Source organism: Lepidothrix coronata, unplaced genomic scaffold (genome assembly GCF_001604755.1).
Source record: "Lepidothrix coronata isolate B3197 unplaced genomic scaffold, Lepidothrix_coronata-1.0 Scaffold54, whole genome shotgun sequence".
Classification (NCBI taxonomy): Eukaryota; Metazoa; Chordata; class Aves; order Passeriformes; family Pipridae; genus Lepidothrix; species Lepidothrix coronata.
Window position 1 is genome coordinate 4,023,385 of NW_016690234.1, and position 11,033 is coordinate 4,034,417.

An 11,033-nucleotide genomic window follows, 5' to 3' on the forward strand; every position below is an offset into this window, starting at 1 on the left:
TTACCCTGAATTGGTAAATTTTAGCCTTCTTGCACCTTGTGTGTGCACATGTTTAATACAACTACATGGGATACCACTATATTTCAACATCTATTCAGTAGCCCTGAAAAGGCAACTAGATCAGGACTCTGTATAATATGGAGAAAAACCTCAAAATCAGTGACTACCTGCTAACAAGTTTGCACAGTGGTTTTGTTGATGTCTTTCTTTTTTTCCCCCCACATAAATCAAGACTACTGAAAAGAACAAACCTGCAAACTTTACTGGATCAAATGACCCGTGTGCTACCACCTATGTGAGTAGAGTACTGTCTTAATTTCTAAGATTAAAATGAAATGAGTCTTGGCTGGTGGGTATAGAATCATAGAATATCCTGATTTGGAAGAGACCTACAAGGATCATTGAATTCCAACTCCTATAATACAGATGGATGGCAACATTTTGATGTATTTTCATCTTTTTATAAAAATAGATTTTTTTTTAAAATTGTTGAACATTAAGCCTTACTCATGCCACAAAGGCAGTTTTGAAGGATATTTTCTATCATTAACTATGGCTTTCCAGTGCATTCTTTAGTGATTCTCAAAAGTCTGGAGTACTCATGTATAAAACTGAAGTCTTGTCTTATTTTGGTCTTTCAACACATTTGAAAAGTGTTCTCTGGCATTTCTGCAAGGCTAAATTCAGCACTTGCTAGTGACACTGAAGAATTATTTCTGAGGGTTCCCCCTTTTATCTCTTTAATTCCAAAGTAACATTCTGTTTTGAGATCATGCAAATGTTTGGGATGCTCCTCTGTCACCTGGCCACCCCTTAGATGATGGACATGTTTTTATATGATGTACAGCAGATTGCTTGAGGACCCTTCTTATTGTGCTTGTGACAAGTGCATATAAAATGCACACTGTGCTCATCCTGTAATTTTTTGTTTTTGCATGTCTGTAAATCAGCCTTTAGGAAACACAACTCAGGCCTGCATTGAGGAAACTGTAAGTAGTTTACATGTTACTTTAAAAGCCATATTTTCTAATGTTGTGTATATTTACTTACAAGTAGCAAGTTCTGTTGCTGTATGAAAGGCAGCTTTTAGGTAACTGACAGCAGAAAATTTCTTCATGAAATCAGTATTGTTCAGCTGCTGTTGCTGTGCTGAATAAAATATGGCTTGGCAGTTTTTGTAAATTTCAACTTAAAAGCCTTAAAAGAATTGAAGGAAAAAGCAGTAGAACAGGGTGATGATGTTTGAGTGTGAAAGATGAGAGCTGTACTTGCAAGTGTCCCAGCAAAGTGTCTTGATAGAGTGAAAGAGTTTAAGTGGCTGACAGAGCTGTGTCAGTGTTCTCTACACAGTGGTTTCTTTTTCAGAGGTTTGGCTTCCAGGTGAGTGTTTGACACCTTTTGGAGGTTACACTCAATGCCTTCAGGATGACAGAGTTGGTACAATTTGTTTTGTATGGGCCCTGATTAGCAGTTCTGGCTTCATTCACTTCAGCAGAAACTGCTTAGCCAAGAATCTCACAGTTCTGTGGTAGGTCTGTGCTGTTATATGTGGGAAAACTGCTTTGTGCATAAAGAGAAATGAATTCTCGAGGAGCAGAAGGTGAGGTAATTGTGGAGCAGTCTGTAGACTGAAGTGTGCCAGCTCAGCAGCTCACACCCGTGCCTGTGGCTGCAGGGACCAACCCCGTCTGCGCCACGCGCTTTGTACCACCCGACACGTTCAGTGCTGCCAGCTGCATCTGAGCTGGGACACCACACCTGAACTGGGATTCCTCTGGGAAAGTGCTCAGTAATTCCACTGGATAGTGGCCCCAGCTTGATAATGCTTGTTAGCATCAAAGTTCTTATGAATGAGCTGTGTCTAAGGTTGGATAACAGGTCACGGTCTTCACATTTACAAGGAGGGGAGAAGGGAATGAGGTATCTGCTTACAGTGGGAGAGCACATTCAAAATAGGATTAGAAGGCTGGAGTTCCTGGTTCAGAGCTGATTCGCTGTCTTGAACCTTAAATAAGTAATTGCTTAAATTAATAGACTTCAGAAGATAAATTCTCAACACTCTTCAGTTTTTATCTGGCATTGCTTGCTTGTGTTGGTGTGATGTTTTTGTTTAAATCCTTTTGTTTGCCCTTGAAAAATTAAAAAAACTAAACTAAAAAAAAAAGTATTAAATTCAGCCTTTTAGTGCCATTAAAAAGAAGTGTTTTTAGCAAGTGACCTAATTTCTTGTGTTTAAATTACAGTGACCATGAACTCAGAGTATTTGCTGTGGTTTGAACACGTCTTGGGCATAAAGTCTGAATAATGCAACTGCTCTTTAAATTCTTCTTTTACAGTATTATGCTTACTGCTGTATATTGGGGTTCATCGCTTGCTCGGTATTTCTTCAAATGAGCTTCGAACTCAAAGTTCTCCTCCTGTCCATTGCTGTGACTGTCTACCTCATCCTTTTTAACACCCCTCAGCAGAGAAACTTGAGATTCTATGGCAACAGCACCAGGTGCAGTGGGAAATTTCTTATTTAATGTTTCATTAAAGGAGGTGTTAGATTTTTGTACACCTACTGGAATATTGCAATATCAAAATCATGTAAGTCAAACATTGCAAACCTTTCTGTAAAGTTAATGACAGGGAAATCATATTAGACAATATCACTTTTTTTTTTTCTTTTTAAACAAAGTGTGTGTTTTCTGAAAAATATCTGTAATGTGGCTTCTGAGATCCCTGGAATCCTTATCTTTCTTTAAAGACTAGGGATTCTTATTAATCTCATAATAAGGTTGATCTGATAAGCTATGAAGAAAAGCCTTGCTAAAAGTCTGATGCTCAAGCTGTTCTTGTGAGACCTTGCAAGTCAATAGAATAGTGAACTTCATATATTTACCTTACTAAATGTGTGTATTTTGAAAAGTAACAGCAATCTACCTGATCTAATTGAAGAAACTGAAAATACTTAAGAGAAATCATGTGCAAAGGTTTTACTGTTCATTTGTAAGCCTTTCTCAGATTCCTCTGAAGATTGGAATAAGTTTATTTTGCAGAGGCTGTGAGCTGTCAGCACACCTTAAAAAAGCCTTAGTGAGCTCTTAATTTAGCCTCTTAATTATTCATGTGATGAGAATTTAGTTTGCATTTGTAAAAATTAATAGATGGCTAAGACTGATCTTACTATAAAATATGAGTGGTGTCTCAGATACAGGTATGATTGTCTTTCCTTCCACAAATAAGAAAGTTTCTTTTCCTCCTTTAAGGTTTTGTTGGCTGTGTTTTTGTGAGGTGGGGTGGAAGCTGAAACTCAAGTCTGTTGGAAATTAAGATGGCTCCATTAAGATAAAATCATGTTTACTTGAACATCTCACTTCAACAGCTACTTAACAAGGTTTCAGCACCCAGTGTGTCCTTATATGAAATGCAGCCCATGTACTGGGCTGACTGGTAATCCTTTCTCCTTGTTAGGAGAGGACCTGTACCCAGGCAGCCACTGGCACAAATGAACAGTGACATTGTGGTTTATGTCTGAACAGACACCCCCTTCCCTTACCCTTAATCATGTAGATTAAAAGGATACAGATAACTTTGTATTGCTTTCTTGTTTTCAGGCTTTTCATCAAAGAGCCGAGAATAATGACTAATTTATATCTGGTTCTGTTCTACATCACCCTCGTTTTACTTGCAAAACAGGTGTGTATTTAAAACGCCATTGCTCAGTTCTTTTACTTGCAACAAGTTGATTTAAATAAAATGCAAAAGTTTTGTTCCATGAAATTGTGCTCTAAATTAGCGTATATTTTTATCTTATTTTAATATTCTGGTCTTGGTTGTAGATAATGTACTTACTTGGAATAAGTTATAGGTAATGCAGAATTTGTCAATGTGAAAGGATGGGAACATTTCAATATCTTTCAATAGTGTTTGCATCACAGAAGTGAGAACTTCCTGATTCTTCCAGTTTAGATCTATTTGTATTTATATGCCAATTTTCATTCTAAATCAAGGCAGCAATTAAAGATAACAATAATCACCAGAGTATTAATGTGTCATTTTGGTAAATACACTTGATGGTAAAAAGTGGCATTCGGTCTTACTGGCTGCTTCATATTTTTCTGACCTTTGTTCTCAAAGCACATCTTTCACAACTACATAGGCTCAAAAGGCCTTGAAGAAACTCTATTTCTTTTTATATATGCTTTTTTAAATATATGCTTTATACGTGCTTTTTGAAAAAAAATTGACTAATATTTTTCAGTGAGATATTTTATGGATTTAATTTATCATATTTGGTCTCTTTGCAGATTGACTATTACTGTCGACTGGATTGTCTGTGGAAGAATAAGTTTAAAAAAGAACATGAACAATTTGAAACCATGGAGAATGTTAACAGGCTTTTGCTGGAAAATGTACTTCCAGCACATGTTGCCGCGTATTTCATTGGTGAAAAACGAAACGAGGTATGTTGAGTCTCTGCTCTGTGAAGGACAGTAAATTGGACCTCTGTGACATAACATGTGATGTGAACAAGCCCACAGAAGCCTGTTTGTATCCCAAGACCTTTTGTAAACCCATGAACCTGCTAACTAGAGAGCCTCAAAAAAAATTGCAGGCTGTTCGTGGCAGTCTCTGAAGTCTGCTTTCAGATTTGGTGGTTTGGCTTCGGGACACCGTTTAAGTTTGGCAAATGTTGAAAAAGGATTTACTGCTTTCCAAAGACCATATTTTATCAGAGAGGATACGTCCTAGTTTTTAGAGAAGTGAGTTGAGGAACAGAGAGTATCTCCTTGGTAGCAACCCCAGTGACAAGTTCATTGATAAGGATTTTTTTTTTTTAGACATCTCATCTTATTCTGCCAGCATGTCATCAGAGTGAATATTCCTGTGTGTCAGGAGGCTGGCAATGTCCAAATAGATGAGAATATTTAAGATATCTTTAAGGTATCAACTTTTCCTTAGGCATACACAACTTTGTTAATGTTTCTGATAAAAATAGGAGATGCCCACTGTAAAGTGCTGTGATTGACTTCATAGGAAATTGTAATTTGATTACTGATTAGAAACAATTGTCATGGGTTTGAATACCTGTGGTGGGACATGACTGCTGACAATGTGTGGATATATTGTTTTCCTGTAGGACTGGTACCATCAATCCTATGACTGTGTCTGTGTCATGTTTGCATCAGTACCAGATTTTAAGGTGTTTTACACGGAATGTGATGTCAATAAAGAAGGCCTGGAATGCTTGCGGCTGTTAAATGAAATCATTGCTGACTTTGATGAGGTAATTAAGCTCAAAATGCACTGGATTACATATTTGCTGCAAAATAAATGTTTCACTAGATCTGTCAGAATTAGAGGAGGAAAAAACATTTTTACACTGAACTAATATTCTGACTTCAGCCCTGCAGTCTTGAAGGATATGTTCCTATCTGGCAGGGATTTTCAAGTACAACATCTAATCCTTTAGAAGTATAGTTTGAAAGTCTGGAATTTAAGGACTTTATTTCAGTACTTCAGTGATTCTATTTCTCCTGTGAGCAGGTAAAGAAAAACAGTGAAACCAATCTTCAGTACTTTATCTAACCTTCATGTCAGTGATAGTATTTCTAGAGATGTTTTAATGTTTATTGTAGAGAGTATAAGGTTTCTGGATACATACTACACTGAAATATGGTATTAAAGTCTCAAGTTTTTATTTTCTTTCCATTCAAACAGCTCTTGCTAAAACCTAAATTTAGTGGTGTTGAAAAAATAAAAACGATTGGAAGCACTTACATGGCAGCAGCTGGTCTCAGTGTTACACCAGGCCAGGAGAACAACCAGGTATGTTGTCTCTGAAAGCTGCCTTCAGTATTCTGTGGGTACATAGCTGTGTTTCAAAGTAAAAAAACGTAATGTGATACAAAAGAGAAAGTAAATCACCAAGAGTGACCTCCTGAAATGTGGAAAAAATGATAAAAGTATATTGTCTCCTGCAGAACTCACTATTTATCTTCTGGTTCCATTTTTTTTTCCAAAGGAGGTATTAAGTTTGTAACCCCAGCATACTTTTGACACCTTGAATCTTTGATTCCAGTAACTTAAAATCTCTAGATGCATAGCAGTGTAGCTCTAATAATAGGGGAGGCAAAGAATGGGAGCCAAAGAAAAGGCCACCAACTGGACAGTAAGCTTTTTGTGATCCCTGATAACTGGCACAAAAAGAGAATCCTCAAATGCCATGTTAGGTCTGAAACTGTTTGTCACCCAGAAGAAGTAAACCCAAATTCTGTACTGGGGCCCACTTCCACTATAGGAAATTTGTATATGGCATTAAAACATATGTAATAATATACCCAAAACATGTAAAATTAAAGCTGAAATCCTAAAGGACAGATAGTAATGTGTTATAAAATTTAATCATGTCATACTTGTTGCCTCATAGCCATCCCAGTTGAATTTATTGTAGTTTTAAAAAGGCATTTTGAATGTTTGTTGCACTGTGCAATTCTGCAGTTAGAAAGATGAATGGTCTCCTCCTTATAAACACATACTCTGGTCACTACTAGTGCTGCTTTGGAATTGTAGCCTGAGACAGCCCTCTGTGTGGTAATTGGATCATTAACATGTGTTATGACTCGCACAGGATAGAGAGAGACAGCATGCCCACATTGGGATTATGGTGGAATATGGAATTGCCTTGATGAGTAAACTGGATGGCATCAACCGACACTCCTTCAACAACTTCCGCCTGCGCATCGGTACGTTCCGTCCGTGAGGACCGTGAGCTCTGCAGCCCAGCACAGTGGGACATGAGATAGGATCACACAGGTCAAGTGCTGGGTGCCAAAAGGTAGTACTGTCTGCTCAGCTTTTCAAATATGCCAAGCTCCTCCACGGATGGGCTTTTCTCATCACTGGAGGGAGCAGTAGGAAGACTGCAGCTGGTTGAGTTTGGAGGAAATGAAAGGTACGGATGAAGAGCGAAGTACCCTGTTAGTGACTGTTGACTAAAGGCAGTATTGCCATTATACAAATGTTTATTTCTATATAACAAAAGTAGAAAAGGAAGAAATTTGCTTCGGCATGAATTGTGCCCCAGCTCTTTCTCGGACTTCCCATTTTACAGGGAGTGAGTCACTTCACATCTCCGGAGCCTCAGTACAGCTATTTATAGAACAGTGCTGATACTGATTGCCAGAAATGTGTCGCAGAGTTAAGTTTTGGGTTCGATTTTTTTTTTTTACCCTGAAGCTACATCTAATAGTGAAGCTGTATGTCACACCACTTTCTACCTCAGTAATGACACCTGCTTTTGTTTGTGCAGGGATCAATCATGGCCCTGTGATTGCTGGTGTGATTGGTGCCCGGAAACCTCAGTATGATATCTGGGGCAACACTGTTAATGTTGCCAGCCGAATGGAGAGCACGGGGGAACTTGGGAAAATCCAGGTAAACCTATGAGCCTTGGAACATCTAAGGAATTATTTCTAATTGGTTGTGGATTTTTTTTGTTTTATGTGGATAATCAGAACAATTTCACAATAGTTTCTAATTCTTTTCACACAAAGGTCACAGAAGAAACAAGCAAAATACTACAGGAGTTGGGATACTCATGTGAATGTAGGGGACTCATTAATGTCAAAGGCAAGGGAGAACTGAGGACTTACTTTGTTTGCACTGAGACAGCCAAATTCCAAGGTATGGGACTGAACTGAGGCTATGATGAAGTCAATCAAAATAGACTTAGAACTGCCTCCCTTCTGTGAAGACTTAGAATTTCCCTCCTTATGTGAAGGACTTTATTCTAAATCATATATTACTGTTCCCATCTCTTCTACATCTCAAGATAATTTTTTTTTAATACAGAAGAGTTCTGAAAACTTCCTAGAAGACACACAGCAATCAGTCTGAAAAAAGACTACCTTTTCCTGAAATAATTTGAGGACTTACCTGGAATTGCCATGAAGCATTTTCAGTCAGCTTCTTTCCTTACCTGCACTGTGGGAGTCTTAACAGCTCCAGTAACAACACGTGTGGATGCACTGTGGAACTCATTACCATGTTAAAACATTCCATTGCGTCGTTTTTTGACACTGCTTTTCAGTATTGTGTTTGGCCAGGCATGTGCAGTGATACCGTGGGCACTGCATATCCTGCTTCTAATGCTGAACAGATTCACAGAAGACAGCTGAATAATGGGAAGAGGAATGCAAATAAACTCAAATGTATCATATGACAACTGTGCTAAGCCCCTTTGGGGAAAGACCTGCGTTGCACAGTATCTGGTCATTTTATCATCCGTGCCTTCTCTGCAGAAGTACCTTGTGTTACGCAAACGTTTTCGTGACCAAGAGCTGTTTGGAAATATCTTTCATCTAGTTCAGCATGTTTACATTATATTACATGTTCTCCTTCTGTGTCTCTTTGTTTAGTATCTGCATGTGCATTTTATTCAGTCACATACAAGTCTTAAAATTTTTGACTTTAAATTTCAAAAAATCCACAGGATGGTGAGGAGTGTGGGGCACCTGAGGTTTATCTGATAGACAGGCTCTGACAGCCCCTGGTGTTGCTGACACTGGCAGTAATTCTGCACGCTGACTGTGTTCTTGGGGTACTTAGGGAAGAAAAAATAATCTGTTCTGAATTGCTGGGAAACTGAAGAACAGAATTATTAAGATAGTATTAGAAACAGTAGCAGATACTGTATTAACAGAACGGTGTCTGAGGTGCGGTTTGTTTTTTTTTTTAATTTTTGTTTCTACCAGACACTGGCTTTTAAAGGCAATGCAGTTTATGAAACAAACTTTTTGAAGGTAACAAAAGGATGTATGGAAAAAAAATATTCATAATGGAAATGTTTCAGCAGAGCCCCAATGCTTAAAGTATGAGTTGAGCATTCATACGATCATCACGGATATTGACTTACTGTAAGTTAGTTTAGCTTAGTCTGTAAAGTTTTTAAGCTTAGTGGCTTTTGCTGATTTCTAAATTGGCATTTTTCTACTTTCTGCAATCTCTTAATCTGTTTTCTGTTGGTGGAGATAGTATTTTGTAAGGCTAACATCTTTTGCCCAATTATGTGTATTAACTAAAGATGGATTTTCCCCTCCTCCCCACATACAGTAGGGCTGGACAGCACAGTGATCAGTGAGTACTGCACCTGTTTGGTTAAGCCTTACCCTTCTACAAACAGAGCAGCAATTACTAAGGTTTCTGGGTTTAGTACTGACCGTCCTGGACAAGTGTTTAAGCAGTCCTATGCATCACTGCTGCTTTCTAATTACTGTGTAATTTCTTTAGAAGATGAAGTGACTATGTTTCAAGACAGGAACAAATCTAAATATTGTCCAACTGTGGATTAAAAATTGTGCTTGTAGCCTTTGTCAATTTTGTAGGTCAAATCTATGTGTGTAGTAGGTCTCCAACAGAAAACAGCATGTTAGAAAACCTTAGTTTGAGGTTGTCTAGTTCACAAGTGGGCTCTGCTGAAGAAGAAAGCATCTTATGTAGTGTCTTGTTAGTGCAAGTCAGTGTTGTAGTTGAATAAACTTTCAAACAGCTTTAGCTGCTCTTGTATGTTGTGTATTTGTAGTTACAGGTGCTCAGCAAGCATTTGTTTTGAGATATTTATTTATTGTTTTATAGGGACCATGCATGTGTCAAAGGCTCCTTTCAGCAGTCTGATGTCCTGTTAGGTGAAGTGACCATTTGTCTCATGAATCTATTTTGAAAAGTGCATTATGCCTATAAATAGAGCTGGCTCTGAAGTGCTTCTGTTCACAGAACTAGTAGAATGTAGATGTAAGTTATCTATGAAAGAAAATTTGCTGTAACAGCATTTTGAAATGATTTGGTTTACATGTTGCCTTGTCAGGCTGGTAACTCGCTTGGGCGTAACTTCAACTCAGCCTCATTTGCAGAAGTGGCAGGAAGAGCTGCAGCTTTCAAAGGGGAAGGAGTTGGGGTTTGATGCAGTTTTAAAGGACTGCTGTGCATGGTGTACTTGGGGAAGTTAGAAACTGTGTTATGAAAAAAGAGGATGACTAATTTCTCATCAGAACTGGAACTATGTAATATGAGAGCTATATTCAACCACAGAAAAAGTTCAACTTAAGAAAAAACTGTATTTAAGTAATTGTTTTCAGCAGTCCTTCCGAGAGCGAACTGTGAAACTTAACACTGAGGAAAAAATCTTAGTAGAAAAATCTTCCTTACAGCATTATTTTTTTTCTTAAATGGAAAAAATGGCACTATATCTAATTTGAAGAGCTAATGACATCTGGAATTAGGCATCTGTTTTAAAGAACAAACTTTTGTTTTTACCGTGAAATAAAAATCTTCCTGAAACATGTTTGGTTTTACAATTATTTTGATGAAGATTCCCATGAATAGAAGGCATATTCCTTACAGCCCTGAGAGTTAATGGGATTGTTTTTACCTATAAAGTAAACTCAGTATTTATCCTTCTAAAATATGTTGCCAGTAGAAAATGGGCAGTGACATCCATGTGTTCAAGAGCTGAAGAGAAATTTCAGTTATTGATGTTCTGTCATTGGTGGCCACCTCCTGCACTGTATGAAAGGTGGGTGATGGGCAGTGAGATGCTGTGGAGTGAGCCAGTAAGGATCTGGCTGGCATAGCTGCTGTGCATCTTGTCTTTTCCCTGTAGCATGAAAATGACTTTCATATTAATGGAAAAATTCATTCCCTGCAGTAGTATTTCAGCTGCAATTACCCAGAACTGAAAAAATTCCATTGGTGACTATTAAGAACTCTTCTGGGACAACAGAAACTACTGGAGGAAAGACCAGGTTGACAGGTAAAAGACTTCTGAAAGTTTAAAAACAGTTAAATAAATGTTTCTGCAGCCATATATAGAGAGGAAGGAAGGGAGGGTAAGGATGATGGTCATGGCTGGGGTTAGAGGGTGGAATTCATGATCCTGCTTTGCCTTTAAGTTACCTCTTAGTTCAGTTCCCTGCCACTGCAAACATCAGTGATGGCTGATCAGATGGAACTGGAACACTACATGACATTCCTCTTCAAGTCCAAGGTTA

The 11,033-nt window shown here is 38.1% G+C and overlaps 1 protein-coding gene across 3 annotated transcripts in view; it reads left to right on the top strand.

Annotated features, from left to right (window-relative positions):
* The window catches only part of ADCY7 (adenylate cyclase 7), a 60,631-nt gene extending 50,099 nt beyond the window's left edge, over positions 1 to 10,532 (top strand). For all 3 annotated transcript variants that reach the window (XM_017816108.1, XM_017816107.1, XM_017816109.1), the window contains 10 exons: positions 233 to 295; positions 951 to 989; positions 2,337 to 2,500; positions 3,600 to 3,681; positions 4,293 to 4,448; positions 5,126 to 5,272; positions 5,707 to 5,814; positions 6,617 to 6,731; positions 7,298 to 7,422; positions 7,542 to 10,532. In XM_017816108.1, coding sequence (XP_017671597.1) covers positions 233 to 295; positions 951 to 989; positions 2,337 to 2,500; positions 3,600 to 3,681; positions 4,293 to 4,448; positions 5,126 to 5,272; positions 5,707 to 5,814; positions 6,617 to 6,731; positions 7,298 to 7,422; positions 7,542 to 7,688 — 1,146 coding nt within the window. In that variant the 3' untranslated portion in view covers positions 7,689 to 10,532. The remainder of the gene's footprint in view (positions 1 to 232; positions 296 to 950; positions 990 to 2,336; positions 2,501 to 3,599; positions 3,682 to 4,292; positions 4,449 to 5,125; positions 5,273 to 5,706; positions 5,815 to 6,616; positions 6,732 to 7,297; positions 7,423 to 7,541) is intronic.
* The last annotated feature ends 501 nt before the right edge of the window (positions 10,533 to 11,033 follow it).